This window comes from Gavialis gangeticus, unplaced genomic scaffold (genome assembly GCF_001723915.1).
Source record: "Gavialis gangeticus isolate Ggan-Ray unplaced genomic scaffold, GavGan_comp1, whole genome shotgun sequence".
NCBI classification, from domain to species: Eukaryota; Metazoa; Chordata; order Crocodylia; family Gavialidae; genus Gavialis; species Gavialis gangeticus.
In genome coordinates, this window is record NW_017729009.1 from 6,253,697 (window position 1) to 6,276,441 (window position 22,745).

The 22,745-nt window shown below is 44.0% G+C and overlaps 1 protein-coding gene across 15 annotated transcripts in view; it reads right to left on the reverse strand.

The window, feature by feature from the left end:
* The window catches only part of ZMYND8 (zinc finger MYND-type containing 8), a 114,494-nt gene that overhangs the window by 55,581 nt on the left and 36,168 nt on the right, over positions 1 to 22,745 (reverse strand). For 11 of the 15 annotated variants that reach the window (XM_019509873.1, XM_019509861.1, XM_019509865.1 and 8 more), the window contains 3 exons: positions 13,412 to 13,560; positions 7,383 to 7,601; positions 5,905 to 6,018 (listed from right to left, as the gene is read on the reverse strand). In XM_019509873.1, coding sequence (XP_019365418.1) covers positions 5,905 to 6,018; positions 7,383 to 7,601; positions 13,412 to 13,560 — 482 coding nt within the window. The remainder of the gene's footprint in view (positions 1 to 5,904; positions 6,019 to 7,382; positions 7,602 to 13,411; positions 13,561 to 22,745) is intronic. The other 4 variants (XM_019509875.1, XM_019509872.1, XM_019509874.1 and 1 more) reach the window with 1 other exon arrangement.

Here is a 22,745-nt window from a genome sequence, read left to right on the forward strand (position 1 = left end):
CTGAAAATGACCCAGCCACCACCACGCTCTGGGTGCAGCCCTCCAGCCAGCTGGCAACCCATTTGACCGTTTAGGTGTTGACACCACAGCCCCCCAGTTTCTTAATTAGAACAGGGTGAGAGACAGTGTTGAAGGCCTTCCGAAAGTCCAGAAAGACTACATCCACTGCTACCCCTGCATCTAAGGATTTGATGACCTGGTCATAGAAGGCCACCAGGCTGGTCTGACAAATGAACCTGTGTTGGTTGCCCCTAGGCATAATCTCCCTTGCTGGCCCCTCATGGACATGCGCCAGAATAATTCTCTCAAAAAACTTACCCAGGATCGAGGTAAGACTAACTGGCCTACAGTTTTCCGGGTCCTCCTTCCTCCCTTTTTTGAAGATGGGAACCACTCTGGCTCTCTTCCAGTCCTTTGGCAGCACGCCAGAGCACCACGAGTGCTCGTAAAGCCATGCCAAGGGTCCTGCAATGACCTCAGCTAATTCCTTCAGTGCTCTGGGGTGGAGCTCGTCCGGACCAGCTGATTTGAATACATCCAGTCCCTCCAGAAGTTTCCTGACTAGATCCTCCCTGACCCTTGGCTTAGGTGCGCCTCCCCTGGGGCCTGAGGGGGGCCCGGTGGGGGTGCTGATCTGGTCCCTCCTCAGGAAAATTTAGGCAAAGAAGCCGTTAAATAGGTTAGCTTTGTCGTCTGATGTGACCACCAAATTTCCTAGGGTGTCTTACAGGGGCCCCACGTTACCTGGTAACTTCTTTTCTTCTTTATGTATTTAAAAAAGGACTTCTTGTTGTCCTTGATCGGGGAAGCTAGTCCCAGTCCCATCTCCACCTTGGCCTTCCTGACTGCCCCGCTGCATCCCCCAGCAACCGCAGTATAATCCCCCCTGGTGATGGCCCCTCCCTGCCATTGGGTATATGCCTCCCTTTTAGCTAGAAAGCATTCCCGGATGCTTTTAGTGAGCCATGGAGGCTTATGTGGCCTCCTGCTCCCTTTGATCCGTGTTGGGATTACCACCCTTTGGGCTTGGAGGGTCATCTCCTTAAGGAGCAACCACTCTTCTTGGACACCTGGCTCCTCCTGTCCGGGACCTCAGTGCTTCCCCGACTATTCTCCTTAGCTCATTGAAGTCTGCCCTCCTGAAATCTAGGGCAGCTGCCTTGCTGCAGGCCTTTGCCACCTTGCGCTGGATGGTGAATTCCAGCAGGCGATGATCACTGTCGCCCAGGTGGTCGAGCACCTACAGCCCCCTCACCAGGTCATCACCCATGACCAGCACCAGGTCCAACAAGGTGTCTCCCCTGGTGGGGCTGTGCACCTCCTGGGTTAGATGGAGGTCCTGCATTTGGGCTAGGAACCTACGTGAGGGTCAGACCTGGCTGACTGCTCTTCCCAGCAGATGTCTGGAAAGTTCAGGTCACCCATGATGACCACGTCCTTTGACCTAACTACCTCCGTGAACTGACTTAAGAATTCCTGGTCTAGCTCTTCCCCTTGGTTGGGTGGTCTGTAGTAGACCCCCACCGTTAAGTCTCTTTCCCCTCGACTGCCTTGTATTCTAACCCAGAGCACTTCAGAGTGCCCCTCCTCTGACTCTGTGCTACTTGATGAGGATGTGTATTCCTCCTTAATGTAGAGCGCCACACCCCCACCTTTCCTCCCTGTCCTGTCCCTCCTGTACAGCCTATAGCCCTTGATATTCACCGCCCAGTCATGCGTTGGGTCCCACCACATTTCAGTGAGCCCCACTATGTCTGGGTTGGTGTCGGCTAGCAGGAGGGTAAGTTCCTCCTGCTTGTTTCCCATACTATGGGCATTTGAAACTGGTGGTCCTGAATTCATTCCACAAGACCATTTGAGGGAATGAATCACTGGCAAATTTTTCTCTTTAATTCCTTAAAGAACCAACAGGTTTACTAGGAATAACCATAGGAATAAGAAAACCGTATCAGGTACAAAACAGCATTATTTTAATTGTGAATTTTACTGTGTGAAAACAAAAATCTTTAGATTAGGTTACCCTAATTAGAAGACCTGGATGATATTACTAAGTAAAGAAAGCATTTGGCTGTTTATTTCATTTTCTATGTTAGGATAAACATAGATCAACTATGATTCTTCAAATAAAAAAGCATAATCAGCCCTCCCACTTTAACTTCAGAAGTATTGTAATTTCTTAATAAAAGGTGTTAATCAAATGCCCAAAGGGAGAAATACCCAAACTGTATTAATTCGACAAAATCTTCCCAATTGTGTTTTCAAAATCCCTAGATTGGGTGCTCTTTTGTAAACAAACAATAGACTTTGCTTCTGAAAAGCAGCCGTTGGAATTTCAAATGGCTCATTGTAGCAGCACAAGATTTACAACTCGAGAGTAAAAAGACTTGGAAAGGACAAAACTCAGCAGCATTCAGATGCTAGTTTTCCTAGGAACTGCCATTATTGTTTTGCTAAAACAAATACCAGGGAGAGGTCAGAGTTGTTAAGAATCTATGACTGCATTTCCTGTCTTTCTGTACCATTATTTACTCTATTACCAGGAGAATGGAGATGTATTTTGTGCTCACACTCCAATTTCATTTGTTTAGGAATAGGAAATGAAGTAGTTTAATAAAGGATTGGGGAAAAAAAACAAATGTAAAACCCCACCTATTTTACTGTTTTCACCACCCATGCTTGAAGTTCAAGTTAAGTCTGCAGAATTAATATGGGATGAGGAGCATGTTTGAAAAAGTTCTAACCACAGAGCAATTGTAAAAGATAAATCCAAAATGAGAAGCAAAGATAGATTCTTGGGTGGAACAAAACTCTGACAGAACTATCTTAACTGGCCCCTACAGGGTTTCCACTGTTAAACACTATAATCTGGCTGGGTAAATGGGGCTACTGGTAGCTAGCCACAACCCTAAGGCTAGTTCTCCATTGTGCCAAGACCTGAATCACCCACAGCTAGCCCTCGGATTGGGAAAAGATATAAAATCAAGTTACTTCTGGTTCACCCCACCCATCCTGTAAATTAACAGGAGCAAAACGTAGTTACAAAATAGTTTTAAACCCAAGTAAATATATCTATACAGCACTTTGTTCTCGGTTAACTATGTAATGCAAGGCTGTCCACAAGCATATCCTCTGTGAAGCTAGGCTAGATTACAGCTGTCCAACTTATGGATGGGGGAGCTACATACCCCATAAGCCACACATATGGCAGATGCACCCTCAGAATCCCTCCCAGCCATGCAGGCAGCGACACTTTCCCCCAACTGTGTGTGCAGCATGAGCAGTATGGCTCTCCTGTGCCACGCAGGGAGCCTGGCTTCCCTTCACTGGACAAGCAGTGCAGTCTCTCTCGTTTGTATGTGGACTGCGGGCGAACTGGCACCTTCTGGCTACACACAGAACGCAGGTAAAACGACTGTTGTCCAGCCACACAGTGCAGGCAAGCCAGCTTTCTTTTGGCTGCACACAGAACAGCCAAACTGGCTTCCCTCTGGCTATGTGGACAGCAGGAATATCCTAGCTCCTCTACAGCTGCATGCGCACTGTGAACAGCCTGGTTCCCCAACACAAGCAGCCCAGCTGCTGCCTGCTACACAGGAATAGTGGGCTGCCTGAATCCCCTCCACTACCAAACAGTGTGGTCTCCCCCTCCTTGGCACACAGGTAAATCAGCCCCTCTCTTGCTACATGGACATCCTAGATCGGGGTAGGCAACCCCTGGCATGCATGCCAGAGCATGGCACACAAAGGCATTCTGCCTGGCACTCATGTCTTGGGGAAAGAGCCGGGGCTGTGCTGTCACAAAGATCAGGTCTCTTGCAGCTCCCCCGTCATCTGCCCCTGGCATGTCAACATCTTACAAGTCAAGGCTGTGGGTGTTTTTTGGCACCCTGCTCAAAAACGTTACCAGCTCCTGGCCTGGATCTTCCGCTGTTGTGCAGGAAGCACCTTCCTGCTGCTTGGCCCTGCCCTGTCCCCAGGAGCTGGAGCAGGAAGGAGAGGCTGGATGAGGGAGGGAGAGTCTGGAGACTGCTGTTACTGCTGCAGAAAGGCAGGAACCCAGGGAGCTGCATTTTAACCCCCTACAAGCCAGGTGAGACCTGCCAGCCACTCCTTGCATGGCCCTGGTCTAGCTGCTAGCTTTACATTACACATGTAAAGAAAAAGAACAAGCCAAACTGATATAAAATATACACCAGTGCACCATGCATTACATGTCCAGTTAAACAAATACAACTTTGTGCTTAGACCATGCTTACAGCTAGAGTGGTAGCTCTAGAGAAATATCAGAACAGACACTTTCTCAGTCTTGTTCCTAAAACATATGGAAGTTTAGACTGAACAGGAATTGGTATGTAAGCTCTCAACATACCAAGGAAAGCTTCAAGTAGTGTCTAGAATACGAATGTTTTACCAGTACATTATGCCAGAGAAGTGCTCCAAGTGCAGGGAAAGCTTTGCTACAGTAAAACCACTAAGCATAAGCAAACGAGCCAAGGTAAAAATGGAGTTTTGCCATTATTAACTATACCTACACTGCGGGCTGCTGCCACTACAAATGTATTAGTCACGGTTCATACTACTTCAGACTCCTGAAAGCCTTGTGATGTAGGCATGCCCTCATTCACATTTAGTGACTGAGAAAGTGTGAAGGGCATGCCATAGTTTCACCGCATCTACTTTAAGAGCTGTATAAATGGTAAATTTAATCCTTCATCCAATTTATTCTTTGATGAACCCCAATCCTTTTTACAACAACAAAACAACACAGGAGGGCTTAGTCATACAGTTGAACTGCCCTGGAATCCCTAAGTAGGTTGCAAACCTGGTACCATCCCAAGCTTCCAGTATAACCTTGGACAAATCACCTAGGGCAGTGTTTCTCAACTCGTGGGTCATGATGACCCAAAAGTGGGTTGCAAGAACATATGAAAGTGTCACAAACAAACTTTAAAAATGTATTCTCCTTTAAAGGAGAAAAACGTGGGAAACCATGGCTTTTCCCTTGCAGGCTGGCAGAGTTCCAGCTTGCAAGGGGCTGCTTAGAGTCCCCCATGCCCCACACACCCACCCCTGCCCCACACAATGGGTGGGGGGGGGCTGGAGGCAGTAGGTTGGGAGTGGGGGGCACTGGGCCAGGACTGGCAATTCATGTTTACAAATGGATCATGTCACAAAAAAGGTTGAGAACCACTGACCTAGGGCGTTTATACATATGTTCCGTGAATGGGTGGGGGCAGGCTCTGAGAGCCACTCTAATTAAAGTGCCCAGAGCATCATGTGTATCAGCGTCCCCATCCTGAAAAACAGTAGCAAGGACGCTTTAACTAAAGTTCGTTGAACAAAGTGTCCCCCGCCACCATTTTCAGCATGCAGATGCTAATACATATGACACTGGAGTCTGCTGGAGCATGGTAATTACCACACTCCAGCACACTCGATTAAGTTCTCTCCGATGTGCTGAAGCAGCCTCACTGCACGTGTACAGGCTCCCTTAATGTCTCAGTGCCTCAACTGTTTTATCTATTGAATGGGACCCATCAGAAAAGATTTGCTTGGAAAAGTTCATTGATATTTTTTAAGCATTTGGAAACTGCTGTGAATGCCAAAGAAAACACTACAAATAAAATATGCAAGCAAGGCATCATTATACCACAAAGCTGTGCTGCATTAGTGCAGAGAAGCTTTCTATCTTTATTTCAGGAAACCACCAACAGTCTGTTCACCAAAGTCTATAGTATTGCTCTTTGATATCCACTACCTATAAACAAAAGAAGCGCACTAGCTACCTTAAAAAACGCATAGAAAAAAGTAAAGCAAGCTAGAGCCAAAAATCAACCAAAGGAAATAAAATACACATGATTACATCATATATAAGAACCCAGCACCAAAAAATATTTTCCTTACCCCTGGCTGTTTCATTTTCTGTAGTGCAAACTTGAGCAAGTATGATAGCTGTTCAATGGTGAGCATTGTCATAGCTTTACTCTGCGTTTCTATGCATTCCGCTACAGTAATTTTCTAAAAATTAAGATTACAAAATATTTAATCAGAAGATATTTCTAGATGACTATCTTCCATAACTCTTTAACAACATAATATTCAATATTATTCAAGTAGGTCTCATGAAAACAATAATTCTGACAGTGTAACATTCAGGTTTTAATTCATTTCTTAGAAATGTGTTTAAATAAAGGTACCATTTCTGAATAGAACAAAAATGCAGGAAAAAGGCTGATTATTAACCAGTCATAGTGGTGATACCGATCCAATTGCCGACATGCAGCCTGGCAGCTTGGGGAGCAGCTGGTAAGTTGTTGCAGGGGCTAGGGTAAAGATTGTGGTGGGGTCAGATCAAGGCCCCCACAGTGAGGGCGGAAGTAGGACTGGGGCAGGCGCAGCACAGCCAGGGGGGGGAGGAGAGCAAGATGGAGCCATAGGTAGCTCATCTGGGGCAGGTCAGCTCCTGCTGCTGTGCTCACCCTGGGGGAGGTATGGGAGGCACGTGTCCCCTGCATCTGTGCATAAGGAGAGGGCGGGCTGCCCGCTGCAGGGCTTGGGGATGGAGGCTGTCCCAGCCTCTTCCTGGCAGGGTGGCTGAGCCAAGGCTGTGCTCAGGCCAGGTCGAGCAAGGCAGGTGGCAGAAGCACTGGGTGGGGGGCTACAGTATGGGCTATGGCCATTCCAAAATTCACTGTAGCCCCCGCTGTGGATTACTGCCACCACCCACTCCGCCCCTACTTGGCCCAAGCCCAGCCCTGCAGCCAGGAAAAGTCTGATGCTGCCCCCAGTCCCAAGCCTGAAGCAGGCAGCCTGCCCTCACCCTGCACATATATCTGGGGGAACGTGCCCCCTATGCCTCCCCCAGGAGTACGCACAGCAGCAGGAGCCTTTCCTGCCCCCCTCCTGGATGAGCTGCCCATGACTTTGTCCTTCACCCTGTCCCACCCTGGCTGGGCAGCACCTCTCTGTGCCCCAGCCCCATTTGTGCCCTCACAGTGGAGGCCTCAATCTGCACCCCACCCTAGGTCACTTTCCTCCCCCACAGACTTACCAGCCAGACACCAATCTCCACACTGCTGGGCTGCTGCATGCATGCACACAGCATTTAATCGGCGACATTACTGGCCACATCATACAAAAAGAAGCTGGCTGACGACAATGTCAATTTTCCTTTTATCGGTGCTGATATGATACGGACCAATATACTGGTGCACCTCTAGCCCCTCTTTTATTCTTGTCCTTCTGCCAGCTTTCCCAAGATGCAATCAGAAATACAGAAGGTCAAATAAAGCCAGAGGAGAAAGCATTTTGGAAGGTGATGATATCCTTTGAATCTCATGAACAACACAATAGACATAAACAGCACCTCATGCCAAACTAACCTCACATTCTGGGCAAAACCAATCCCCCTCTGGTTCCGCTGTCAGTTTCAGACACTTAGCATGATAAACTCGAGGACAGAGTTCACAGCAGAGGACTTGGCCTTCCCGATGACAAACCCAGCAATAGAAATCATTCCGTCCATCCTGTGGTACAACATCAACAGGGTCTGTGGTGAGTGGCTGCTTCATATAGTAAAACGGACCATGTCTTAGTTCTGACTGAAATGTAGGCAAGAAAGACAGGTTTGGTTTCAAAACAAATTTTCATTTTCAAACAATAATATTAATAATAAAATGCAAACATCAGTTTACAGAGATCATTTAGTAATTGTGTGGTATCCTGTTCATACACAATAGACATTCAAAACAAGTTTACTTTATACTCAGATATAAAATACTAACTCACACACCAAATTCATGATTAAAAATAGGCTGAGTAGAAGCGAGGACAGGAAGTACAGCGCACAGTAATGAGGCCAGTAAATGTTTTCATCTTCAGCACAGAAATATGGCCTGCAAAAGTTACTAATCCCAAAACATATTATTCCAATATGTTTGGAAAATGTAAGACTTGTAGGCTCCAAGTACACCGTTGCTGAAAGAAGTTTTCAGCAACAAGTCTTCCTAATTGTAACCGAAAATACTTCTGTACTGGCATAAGTCTGGCACTGTCAACAGTGCTTCTAAAATTGTGCCCTATATGATCAAATTGATTTCCAGTGTTTACTAGTTCTATTGCAAAGAGCAGCTTAACATTCCTGGAAAATTGGGGGCGGGGAAGAAATGTACATTCCAATTAGAAATTATTCTACTGATAGAACTTCATTTTTAAGCAGCTTATTTACTGTTATTTCTCATTAGAAGTCATGTCATTTGGAGAAAGGGAGGAGAGGGCATACAAATAGTCACTCCAGACGTGACCAATGTCAAATAAACCACCAGCCTTATCAACTTAGACTATAAATCTTGTCAAATTCCTAAAACTGTTAAAATTAAGTCTAATCACTTTTTAATAAGGGACTTTTCCAAGGACAAATTAGGTGATGCAAGAAGTAGTTCTCTTCCCTCCAGGTCATTCCAACTGAAGTTGTTCTCTTCCAAAGATGTAGGACATAACCCTTAGTCATGAAATACCTCATTGTGCTTTTGACAAGAACTGGGGTATTAACCACACTGTTCCAGTCAAATTCTAATTTATTTAACTTTCTGTCTACTTAGAATATTACTGAAATTTCAACTAAAAAGGTACTTGTTTTCACCCCAGATAAATGAACCAATATAGTATCCTTGCTTCTGTCTATTCTGTCTGCTGTTGTAATGTTATAATAATAATATAAGTTTATAGATTAATAATACATGGTACCTAGTAAGGTTCTATGAAATGCTAAGGACTGGTACATATAGCATAAGGTTTTATATGCACTTGGAATTTGTTACAATATTAACACTGTATGTCCACATAATGTTATTGCATATGCCATGTATTGTATACTGACATAGGCCAAATGAAAGCCCAAGTGTGAGAAAAAAACCCGTAAAATGGTCTACTGAGGTATACCCACTTTTTATGCAGCAGTAGGTTCCTCAAGTGAAAAATCAAAGCTATCCTAGTGCATGCACGGGAGCCAAGTCATCAACTGCTGACAGCAGTCCAAATACCCAATGTAATTAAAGTATATTATAGCTTAAGGAGGGAAATAAGTAGTCGATCCACATTAACCTCCTAAGCATCATAGATAATATTTCAATATAAATGTCCTTAAAAATCCAGGCCACAGGAAAACATAAGAAAAGGAGAGTTATTGTTTCTAACCAAATAGTTTTCAGAGTTTTCCAGGAGGTGTGGGTGACTAGGAATTGGTATTACAGGGCTAATGTCTTTTAAGCTTCCTTCACTTTACATCCTCTGAGCCAAGCTGATGGACTGAAATAATAGGTAAGAAACTTTCTTGATGCAAAATAAGAGACTGAATAGCTGAAAAGGAGGCTCATTTGCTTAGAAAGCCCCCCTTTACACACTTGGTTTCTGACCAGGGCAAAAAGTGCATTAAGATTCAGCACTGAACAAAGAAAAGCTTTCTCCTGAAGAGCTCCTGGGTATATACAGAAGTGCTCCATGCACATTTTACAATGCTGTAATTTAGAGCACTTTTTATAGTACTATAAAGTTATAGCACTCTTAAACATGACAGAAGGTCAGTGTTTGATGGGAGAGGGGGGTGTCCTCTGAGCTTCCCTGCACTTTCCAAGCTAGGAGCCAGGGGGTACTCCACAGCCCCCTGAGGCATCTCCACTGGTCAGAAATGTGACCAGTATACAGAAATTATTTAAAGCACTGTAGGCTGTTAAACTGCTATAAAATACAGAGTTTTAACCAAGGGTTAATTTAAAACACTCTACCCATTTTTAAAGTGCTGTAAAGCCATACATTTCTGTTAAGTCATTGCAATAAAGTACTTTAAATGGCAGAAAAAAAGCAACTTCTGTAAACTTCCTTGCTTCTCTGGAAAGCAGCTTTCAACATACTCCTTACTAGTTAATTCATGCTTAGGTAGCTAATGTTTTGTTTTTAAGAGTCTTTTGTTTTCATTGTGTACAGTCTACAATTAAGTTAACTTTACCCAAATAATAAAATAGAAGAAAAACAGTAATTTTTATTTTAAAAATTTTGAGAAAAAAATATCCAATTGCTTTAAAGTGTTACTGATACACAGGAAAATGACCTGCCACCTGCACATTTACGTAACTGCCCGATTATGAAACAGTCTTCTCTAATCTTTCAATGTTTTTGGATATGTTTTCCACTTCCATAACTCTTTGCTCGTATGCAACTGAACACTCGAACATTTGCTGACATCACCCTGATGACTCACGATGTTATATCTATAACATATTGAGCTGTATAAGCCCACATTAATATTAATCAATCTTATCTTGAAACATCCTATATCACTTTTCCTAATTTAGAAGTGGTTTGTAAGTATCTCTAAAACCCTATGGATACCAGCACTTCGAATCAAGATGAGTGCAAATCAATTAACTGTGTCCAAGTAACCATTTGTACATCGTGCACAAGAAAATCTGTCTGCCTATACAGGGGTTTTTATGACTGCAAGAGGAGTTGCACATATGCAACACAAACGCATGCTTTTAGACATTTCAAATTAGCCTGTGTTAGTAAATTAAATGCAATTTGCAAAAATTAAATAAATTAAAAAAAAAAATTGTGCCTTTCCTTGCCTGCTCATGATGGATAACAAAAGGCTGAAGAAAATAGGTCTGCTTGTTTTTTACATTAGAAATTCAAATTCAGTTCAATTCTTGTCTACCTTGTTTCTTCTGGGAGAATTCAGTGTTAACTGGACCCCTCCCTTGCCGCGCCGGGCACTGCTTGCTGGTCCTGCTGGCCTGAGTTTGCATGCTGCTGCCGCACCTGCTGCCGCCATGGAGCAGCCCCAATGGGGAGCCCAGAGCCAGCACAGGGCCCAGGCTGGCAGCGGGGGCAGGTTACAAGCTGGTGCTGAGCATGGGAAAAGCGGCCCCTCCTCCACCCCGGGGCTGCGCCCCATGCTGCAGCTGCTCATAGCCTGCAGGGAGCTGCCTGTGCCTGCTCAGGACAGCCCCATGCCGGCTGCGAGCAGCTGCAACAGGGAGCACAGCCCACGAAGCAGGGGAGGGGTTGCTTTTCCCCGCGCTCAGCACCACCTCATTCCCTGCCACGGAGCACGAAGTTGGGGCGGCACGCTGCCCCCCCCACCTGTAACGCAGGGCTGGGGGGCACTGGGAGTGAGCAGGTGCACAGGGCCCACACTGGTGTCCTGGTGCCAGCACCAGCAGGGCCCAGAGCAGGACAGCAGGAGCACAGGGTCCCAGCTGGCAGGGGCTCTATGGAGCCGGGCCAGCTCCCTTTCTCCCTGCTGGTGCAGTCCAGCCCAGTTCCACAGACCCCTGCCAGCCTGCACCCCACTGGTGCTGGCCCTGAGACAGTGGTCCCAAGATGGTAAGCAGGGGGCGGGGCTACTCATGTGGCCCTCAACAGCTTGCCAAAACTGGGTAGGAAGCCCTCTGCCTGAAATAACTGCCCGCCCCTGGGTTAACCAGTGAAGTTAATATCAGTACAATCTTAGCAAGGATGTAGTATTGTGGCAAAAAGTGTGTCTTCTTATATAGATTATTCCCCTCCATATTTGGGAATAGCTACACCAATATAACATACTTTTAGATTAATATATTCATTTCCAAAGTACAAGGGACTTAATGTTTTAACTAGAATTAAAGCTGTAGAGCTTTGTGCATGTAGGTGAAATCTAAAAAAACTGTATTTTTTTCCTCAGCCATAGCACATTTGAAAGCAATGCATTTTCATACATAGAAGTGCTCCAAACATACACAAGTATATAATCTATTACCTGGATAAAATTAGAAATATTTTCAGCAAGATTCAATACTGGTTTAGTGTGATAACTGTTTTTGTTATCATGCATGTGGTCCATCCTGACACAGCTGTCACGATGAACCACATGCATGATAACAAAAACAGCATTAAGATGGTTCAAACAGTCACAGCATTGAAATTGGGGTACTTCAAAACTTCCTAGAGTTCACTGCTTCTAGGAGCTGTGTTGGGATCTATGCTATAGGTATCTACTGCAAATGAAATAGTTTAGAAGAGCACTAGTGTGAAAAAAAGGGATAAAACTGCATGGGTAAGCAGATAGTGTGAACATACTTAAATGTTTGAGTGCTTAATGGATGCAATCTCACTCATGCAATGAAAAACAGTTCTCTAACACAGATAATAGCATACATGTTGAGAGTGCCTCCCTCTCACATTTCTGAGAAGTAATAACTTTAGGAAAATAAAAAGACCAGATTGGGATTTAGGCCATTTTTAGTATTTCCAAAGTAAAAAACAAGCAGAAAAGATGCACTTAAAATTTCAGGGATCCATTTTGTAGCTGTGTTGGTCTGAGAAAAAAAGAGACACACAAAGCTCTCTAATAAAATATATTGTCTTAAAATTCCACATATTTTTATTCTCCCTTATACACCATAAGGTAGTAAAAAGGGCATAAAAATCACTCTTCAAATAATCTTTAGATTAATAGGAAAAGTGCTTAAATTACATGGCAATAGTTCACTCTCAGAATGACCCAGCTATATAGTCAATAACTGTCACACCCAGACTACAAAGCCACATTTTGTCTCAACAAAAAGAAGAAAGGAATAAAAAATGTCAGTCTTTTTGTAATTAAAATTTTGGTTTTTGGATCCATCTGCTTTAGGAAAAAAATAGTAGCTCACACACAAAATTGAAGTGGGCATTGATGAAGAGAAAAAACAAACAATATAATCTTTAAAAAATGCTTTCTACTGGAACTCTCTCAAGGATATTTTGCATAAAAATCTGCTTTTTCAAAATATCTTCAAACAGCCCCTGGATTTTCTCCTGGTTGTCATGAAAATCTCAGTCTCATAATTGTGCACCTGTAATTTAGACGTCGCCTTTACATAGGCAACAGGAGTTTACACATTGACTATGACACTTTGATTCATCTAGTTTGTTTCAGAAATGGCTACTACCTGGTGATTCAAAAGAAGGGAAAAAAGTATCCTTCAATTCCCTGACAGAACCCTTAACCATTGTAAATAAGAATGACAATGAAAAGCAGAAATCCTTCTCAGTCCTGAAGTATACATTTCCTTATTGGATTGTATGCATTACTGTTACTAAAAGGATTGTAGCCATTAAAAATATTCTGCTGTTTAATAATACTTGCCCATGTGTATTTATTAATATCTCCCTTCACTCAGAATTCCATATATGGACAACTAGTTTTGTTTCCTGCTTTTTGATTTTGCAGAGTGTCCTTTACTTATTTGCCATTTTGTCTACTCATTGCAACCAGCCACTACTGAATTGCTTCCTGCAGTACACAGAAGTTAAGTAAAGAGTTCCTGCTTAGTTGTCACTGCATCCTTCATTATTTAGTACACTACTATCACATTAAGACCATGATTGCTTTTACCTGCTCTTTATTATTACTGTTCAATAAGCCAGGTTTCTTTTTCTTTTTAATAGGACTCGTTGATGCATCTTGTGGGGAGTGGCCATTGGAAGAGTGTGGAGGGCTAGGAAACTTCCTTTTTTGTGCTGTTCGTTCAGCAGAGCCAGGATCTATAACAAATACAAATAACACATTTAAAGAGTCCATAATACACTTCTTGAAGTGTTTTCTGAAAATGAATCCAATTAAGGTTAGACAGCTTTGTGGTTTCCATTTCTTTACTGTTTCATTGAACAGAGCAAAATTTCTTTCAGAGAAAGGAGGGACAGCTACAGTGCCATGCATGCTGTGAAGAAAGCTCTATATTTATATTTGAGACTAAAATTTAAAATGAATATTTACTGATTTCTATGAGGAATTCTACTCATGCACCTCTCACCTTAATGTTAATGACTGTTAAAATACATAAACAATATATATATTTCAGTGTTACAGTTTAGCAGTGAGCTGTTCCATACTACCATTATACCTTCTAAGGTTTAAAAAGCAAAGGTTCTACATTGTTTGCAATTCCTGGTTAGATTACATCACATAACTCAGTGGGTAGTTTTTGGAAGACAGGAATATAAAAAGATAACATGGTAATATGTAGTTAACAATGAGGCCAATTTTTCCTTTTATTCCCTTTATTTTAATAAAGTCACTGACTTCTATTATTAAGGGGGGAAAAATCACCTTTTCTCTGCCCCTTTCTCTCCCAAAATCAATAGATGTATGTCATGATAATATCTCAACAACAAAGTAATTTAGCATCATAAGACTCTTTCTGAAGCGTACTCTATTGGTAGACCAGTGAACTAAGGTACAGAAAGAAAAGCAATTTGGCCAACGTTATACAGCTAGTTAAATGGCAGAAGTGACTACAGAACATCAGCATCTCTGCTCTTACCACTAGACAACACTCTCACAGAGTTCCTGCTAACTGATATTCAGTTTCAAGCTATTTCTATTCCTAAGCCGTCAAACTAAAGAAACATTTTGAAAAGACTCTGCCCCCCACCAAAGAAATCTAGTAGCTATCCTCAGTGAAAGTCTACCTTATTAAACATCAGTTCTACCTCATTCCTCTCACTGGAAGACAAAAAAACCTCCCCAACCAAGTATTGAAAGAATAATCCATTCCTACCAAACAGTAGGCAAATCCTTTGAGATTAAGTTATCTGTTATATTTGTTTTAACTTATAAGTATTTTGATACAGGGATGAATTTTTGGTTTAGAACAGGTTAAGAGCTTTGTTAAAGCTACATCTTGGATGAAATGATTGGATCATGAGTCAGGAAGACAGTGCAAAAAATAAAGCAAGACAGGAATGTTTTCAAGTTTTTTTTTCCTTTTAGAACATTTAATTATTTCTAATGAATATGGAAAGTTTGGCTCAGTTATAAAGAGTTTACAGCCATTTTTAGAACGGACAATTAAATAATCAGTTGTGAACAATCAGACCTCAATGAAATAGTTTTGACAAACCAGATATGAACGTTAAAAGTTGATTGGACTTAATTTGACACCTGTACAACTTTCCTTTAACTCCTTAAATGAACATACACATACATAGGAGCACAACTCTAAAAAAAAAAAAAAACCTAGTTAAATTATTGGGGAACTTTTTCTCTACATCATTTTTAGTCAGAACCACTTCTACCAAACTGATACAAATTATTTCTAACTCCAAGCAATTCTGCTGATTTACATAACATACCAAGAAAACCATCATTCTTAACAGCCTTACTGTAGGACCTGTGCAAATATCAAAGGACTGCAACAGTTATGCAGATTTATATAACCTTATTTTGCATATCACTTGACAGAATTTGTACACTGTGCCACATGTTGCTCATCGGCATTAATCCAACATTTTGTCCCATATTTCTGATTCTTGCCCTGAGATGGACAGATTTTTTTACATTTGCAGGATTAAGAACTAGCCTGACATTTAATATTTTGCTGGTATCACATGCTTAACATAGTTCTGCCTGCAAAAGCTTGATGCAAATATGGTGTCAAAACTATTCTTTTACTGCTATAGCTCGAACAGTTTCAGGAAATGGTATAAAATGCATCTTTACTTGACACCAGACAACACTGATATAAATAGACTGTTGCAACTTTTATCTGAGTCTAAATTGCGCAGAATTATTTGAACCAGGAGATCTTACACCACCTTCAACTGTCCTGTGAAATATGAATTTTTATTTCCACCTGGGAGAAATTTTACAATCTTTGCATTCTCCCATGACTGAGGAAGGGTGTATGTGCCCGAAGCCTTGCAAATAAAGAATTTTTTTGCAAATATCTAGAGATGCATGGACACATTGGTTCATACCATATCAGCACCAATAAAAGGAAAATTGACATTATCGGCAATCAGCTTTTTTTGGCTGATGTGGCCAATAACGTCGCTGATAAATGCCGCCTGTGTGCGTGCAGCCACAGCATGCACATGGACAGGAATGCAGCCTGGCAGCTTGGAGAGCAGCCTCTGACTGGTAAATCTGCGGTGGGGAAGAGGCAGAGGGATGGAAGGGGGGCAGATCAAGGTGAGGGAGGGAGTGGGACAGGGTGGGGCATGGTACAGAGCCGCAAGCAGTTCGTCTGGAGGATACGTTTGGGGGGGTAGGGATGAGGGTACAGCTTGGCTCTTGCCACTTTGTGCACCCCTGAGAGAGAGGCATGAGGGGCACGTTTCATCCAGATCTGTGCGTAGGGCGACGGCGGGCTGCTGCTGCAAACTGGGACCAGGGGCAGTGTTGGACTCTTCCCAGTGGAGGGGGGTGGACTGTGACTGTGCTCAGGGCAGGCAGCAATGGTGGTGCTGAGGAGGGAGGGAGAGTCTATACGATGGGCTAGATTCTTCCCCAAATTTGTTATAGACCCCCAGAACCCCTCTCCCAATGTCACTGCCACCTGCCCTGAGCACAGCACTACCCCTAGCCCTAGTCACAGTGGCTGCCCACACTTGCCCTGCACACAGATATGAGGGCACATGCCCCCCATAACTTTCCTGGGGGTGCACAGTGGTGGGAGCCATCCCCCACTCTCCCCACGCCCCCAGGACTAGCCGCTCAACACTCCACCCCATGCCCATGCCTCCACCCCAGCTGGGCAGTGCCTATCTCTGCCCCTCCCCCACTCCCTCCCTCACTGTAGGGGCCTGATCTGCCCCCCCACACCCCTTCCTTCCCCACACACTTACCAGCCAAATGCTGCTCTCCAAGCTGCTGATCTGCATATCAGCAATCGGATCCGTATTGACTGATATGGCTCATTAATAACTGGCCATCAGTATCAGCCCAAAAATATCTTTATCAGTGCACCCCTACAAATATCTAGTTGGTTTAATAAAAGATATCACCTCTGCCACAAGTTCTAATCTTTACTAAGAGAATTCTCCAGTAACGATTTACAACAGGGCTGTCCAACTGGTGATCTGCAAAGGGTTAGTTAACATGTGGCCTGTTATTGCTTGGGCAGCAACAGCACAAAGTTTCAGCACCCCCTCCCACCCTCCTGGCTTCTGCTGTATGACCCCACCTCAGGCAGTGGGGCAGTGTGGCATGGCTCAGCCCATGGTTCCAGGAAACCCAGCAGCCTGGAGCACCTGTACAGCACAGTACCACACAGGAGCCCATAGGCAGTTGAATCTGAGGTGGGATACTACACCATACATGGCAGTGCCCACCCATATGCATGGTGCAACAGGGTGGGGAAGCACCTGTAGGGGGCAGGTAGGGGCCACCTGCACATATGTGGGTCAAGCAGCCCCTGCTGATGCGACCCATGGGGCATGTGACCCCCAGCCACTTCGAAATTGGACAACCCCAATCTATAAGAAGTGCCTTTCTAGTATGGTCAAGACCTAATGTGACAGTCACTACCATCCAAAACAGGTAGGATTTGTTTCCTAGCTCGTCATTACTCCCTTTTACATCTCAAAAGACATTCCTATTGATACAAGGCATTCTTTCTCCCATAACCTAAGGCAGAATATTCAGCTCCCCAGCACTCTCTTCTGCTAACACCTTCTGCATTCTGGATTTTACTGCACTGGTGTACATGCAACACAGGCACACTACTATTTGCACCAGTAAAAAAATAAACAAAAATACAAACCAACCCTTGGAGACAGCAAGTTCTAAGTCTGGTACAAGAAATTCAATATGCTAGCCATCTGCATTGTTGTGGGCAAGTAGCAATGACTAACTTCAAAATCTAGGCTTATGTACTCAATTTCATTTACTGAGATGGTATGGTTTTTCTGTCTCAGTGGCTCTCAACCTTTGTGGACTCCAGGCATTTCTCATTAAACTCAAGGCACCCCTTGGAAAGTGCCAGCTCTTAGCTTTTACTCATTTTTCTCACTGCTGAAAAATAACAGAACAATTTTTCTATAGCAAAGAACTCAGACCATGATGAATAAGATTTTTTTTGACAAAACAGATTCTAATTTAAAATCTCTGCGTCTATCATATGAACCGTGCATAGGTGTTTGCAGACCTAACAGTGCCAATATTGTGTGGCACCATTTAAAGGATCTCACAGTGCCCTGGTTGAGAATCACTGATGTATCTAGTCCTATGATTCACAACCAGGGTGTTACAGCACTCTGGGGTATCTTGAGATCCTTGCAAAGGTGCTGTGAGGTGTCACTTATCATTGTTAGATGTGTAAACGTGATTCACAAGATAAACCCAGAGTATTAAAAAGCACAGTGTTAAAAACAATGTTACCTTTTGTGGTCTTTCTGAGTTCTCTAAAAGAAAAGAATTGCTCTATAATTTTTCTGTAGTAAAAAAACAAGTGAAAACTAAGCAGGCATTTTCCCAGGGGTCTGCAGAGTCTAACAATGGGTGACTCAAGTCTAAAAAGGTTGAGAACCACTTATCTAGTCATAAGCAATCAGACTAAATAGAAAGAGCAGAATGCTGCACAACCAACCACAGAACTCTACAAAATCATGGACAACTCCTCACATAGACAAATATTCTTGGATATTAGGAAAAAGGATGTGTGGGACCTTAACAAAGCTGCTGGTCAAAGCTCTTAGAAAGCAAAGTTTGAAAAAAACAAATGCTAAAGAAGGAAGCAATTGAGTCTGTTCATTATGCAAGGTCAGGGAATATTGTAGTAAGGACCATGCTACCAGAAGAAAGTGTATTTCTGGAGCTGGGAGGCATTATATCAGGCTACTGACAGACTCAGAGTTGAATATGAATAAGTTATATTCCATTAGGGAAGAGAGAAACTGTAGCACTAACAAGAAGTGGTGCTTGCTTAAGTTAATCTAAACTTACATATGAAAATGCAGCAGAGTGAACTTTTCCTCAACTGGGGTCAAACAGGGTGAAAAATTATTGCCACCTTTTAACTACAAATAGAAACAATGATGGAATTCAGTTGTTAGAGTTTCCAAGAAGTAGCAAAGCAGAAAGCCAGGACTTGGAATCTTATCCAGTTACAGAGCAGTTATGTACTAGTGACATCTGCAAAGACCACAGCAGTCTTAATCAATGAGTAGGCATCAAGAAAATAACAAAGTAAAATACCGGTAAGGAATCACAGCACACACAAAATAAGGAACCCACATTGAGAAAAAAAAAGAATGATACCACCAAAAATAGCAGAAACCTGAGGAAGGGTACTGCAATACCCAAAAACTTGTCTTAACCTATCCCAACCAGCAACTGGTCCAATAAAAGCTATCACCCACAAAAGCCCTCTCATACTGTGCCATACAGACATTTTCAGTGAGTACGACTTGCAGTTCTGCACAAAGGTCATCTTAGCTAACAGCCAGCTGGGACAGACATTGCATAAACCGGTTTGACCCAAATTAGTTAAGTCTTTATCTCAAACCTGTTTCAACCATTTTCAAACTGGTTTATGTGCACTGAACATCTGTTCTGTTACAGGTTTAAACCAGTTTCTGATCACTTAAACTGGTTTATGTGCAACTTCTGGCCCTGGCCCTGGCCCTGCCGGTTTTTGTGGAAATGTGACTGAATATCTACGCCAAAATTAGAAATTGTTACACTGTTTTCTTCACTGTTGTCTTAGCAGGTACCACCAAAAATATATTCACCAAACCTCTTCACTCGAGATCTTATCCATGCAAGAAATCTACACTTGTTTATAAAGGTGCAATTCTAAACTAATCAAGGAATTGAACCTTGGCCACTACAGAAAAGTACAGAGGTTCAAAAAGCCCAAAGAGTAATCAGTTCATTCTTCACAGATTTTTCTAAACTTTATAACTTGAATCAACAAACTGAACTGACTTTAGTGTTTGGTTGGCCACAACAGGCAGAAGCCTGCACAGGCCTAGGCCAGGAGCCTGGGGGCACTCATGCACTAAACCCAGCCCAGTGGCAGCCCTGACTGGCTGCTGGATACATGCCCCCCACCCCCAGCAGCACAGAGGGCAGATGGGGCTAGGAAGGGGAACAAACTACCTGGCCCTGGCCCCCCAGCTGGGGTCTGCATGGAGCAGGAAAAGGCCTCCCCCCCTCCCCCCCAGTCTGGCTAGCAGGGCTCTGATTGATTCAGCCCTGCCCCCTCACCAGCCCCGCACCTGTAAGGGGTGGGGGGGAACCACACACACACCCAGCCTGGCAGCAGCTCTCCCCCCCCATCTGCCTATCATGGGGGAAAGACACCACCCCAGAGGGGGCTTTTTGCTCTCCTGCAGCCCAGCTCTCCAGGCTGGGATCAACACAGCTCTGCCCCCACCCCAGTCCCACACCTGTAAGAGGGGGTGGGGTGAGATCACACACCCTGCCCCCTCCTCAGCCCCGCTTATGAGAGTCAGAGGCCGGAGAGAGAACGCACTGGGCCAGCTGGGCACTGGGCCCCCAGCAGGGGTCTACCCAGTGTGGAAGGGGGTGAACCACACTGGGGCTTTTTGTTTCTCTGCAATCCAACTCCCAGGCTGGGATCACCTCAGTACTGCACCCTCTCCAGCCCCCCACCCCTGAGAGGGGAGATGGGGCAGGGTGAGAACACAGCAGCCCAGCTCTGCACCAGACCCCTGCAGGCCAGGGTCTGCCCAGCATGGGAGGGAAAGTCCCCACTCCCCCAGCCCCTGGCTCACCGCAGGAGGCAGACCCTCACTGGGGAGCCAGTGCCTGGCTGACCCAGTGCATTCAACTGCCACTCCCCTCCCTTTCTCAGGCAGGGGCTGGAGAGGGGGTGGGACTGAGCTAGTCCCAGCCCAGTGAGCCAGGCTGCAGGGCAGTGAAAAGCCCCCAGTGGGGGCTTCTTCCCCCTCCCCCTGCATCAGGCAGACTCTGGCTGGAGGGTTTGGTGCTGGGCTGGGCTGGTGCATTCCCCCCCTACCCCACCCTCCCCCTCTCAGAGGTGAGGGGGTGGGGCTGAGCCAAAATCAACCCTGCTTGCCTGGCTGCTGCAGGGGCAAAAAGCCCCCACTGCTGTGGCTTTCCTTCCCCTTGTCCTGTACAGATGGGGTCTAGGGGACCCTTGCCCCCACCACCCCAATCCTACCAGGCTGACAGGTGCTGGCAGGGAGCAGAGGCTTTAGTGGTTTAACTCTGTGGGGGAGGGGCCAGCCCTGCTGCCAAGCATTCTAGGAAACTGGGGGACCATGAATTAACTTGAATCAGGAAGGGATCTGGGGCAGAAGTTCAATACACTGGTTTGACCTTAATCAGCTAAGTTTGATATTACATCTAACCAGGTTTATCTCAAACCGATTTTGGCCATTTTGAAAGCAATTTACATACACTGAACTTCTGTTCTGTTTCAAGTTGAAACCAGGTTTGGATCACTTAGACCAGTGTATGTGTAACTTCTGTCCCTAGCCTAAAGCAGTAAAGCAAGTAACGCAGGCTTATTTATAGTGGCAAAACTGCCTAGTAAAGATGCTGTGTATGCCAACAGGAAGTTTCCTTCACCAGCCCAGCTGTGCTAGCCAGCCAAACAAAACAAGCAAGACTGATGAAAGCTCTTCAGTTGGCAGAACTGTTTCTGCACCAGGTCTTTTGCTGGCATACCTGTTAGCAAGAAATGTGCATTTTACATGCTTCTAGCCAACACAGCTACCCTGACTAAACTTCACAGTACGGATCTGGTCCTAGTTAGACCAGTGCAAGGTGTTTCATCATTCACATTTTAAATTAAAAGTGGCCTATTCTAATTTAGCTTAAACTACTTCCATATGTATTTAAGCTAAACCTAAATAAGTCTAAGAGAGATGGATTTAGGGTTGGTATACACTACAAAATTTTGTTGGCATAGCTAGCTCTGTTGACATGAATGGGGAAAATATCACTATTCCAAATGACACAGGCGTACCATCAAAATTACTGGTGTAGATGTAACTATGCTGACAGAAAACTGTTTTTGTCAGCTTAGCTAATATTTTTACTGGAAATGGTGTAACCACACAGGCACAAAACCTTCTGCTAGCATATGCTGCATTTAAAGTAAGGCATTTACCAGTAGAGCATCATTAGCACGGAGTATGGAGCGTAGTAATCTCTACAAATCAGTTTGCAGTAAGCCAGAATCAGCTTCTTAAACTTAAGGCAGCAGTATGTTGCAAGGGTTTGCACTGGTTCAAATGAATTAGTTAAAAAATCCATTTGTTTTAACTGGGTGCACCTTATTTGTGTGTACAAGGCCTGAAAATACCAAGTCTTTTAAAAGTACTAATGATACTTCATAATCACCCTATGAGGCAGGTATGCACTGCACCATAATTTCTTTAGATAAGATATAGAAGTACAGAATGATTTGCCCAAGGCGATTCACTGGCAAGAACAGATATCCAGGGCCCCTGAAACAGTAGACACATTCATGCCGCACATGTAACAGTAATTTAGATTGTTTGATTGGCAGGGAGATCAAGTTATAAAAGCACCCAGTAGTGACACTTCCAGTTAAGGTTGCCTAATACATTCCTGCTATAAACCTATGTCAAATTTAAATAATCTGTGCTCAACTTTTCCAAGCTGGGTTTCTACCTCAGAACTGTTTTTTTTTTCCAGTTTCAACAACACAATTTCCCAAGAACAAAAAACTGTAGTGGGCGTGGGGAGGGAGACTGATTTGGTGGCCTGGGGCTGAGAAGGATAAGAAGAATGATCTGGGAGAGGAGAAAAGAGTTGGGTGTGAATAGGGCCCTTATCAGAGTGACACAAAGAAAGCTAGGTCAGAAAGTGTTCAAGAAGACAAGAGCTGAAAAATTTGAAGCCATCACTGCACACTCTCCTTGATATTCTAGAACAACCTCTAGTATTATTTAATCCCTACTTTCCTCTGCCATCAAACAATTTCATA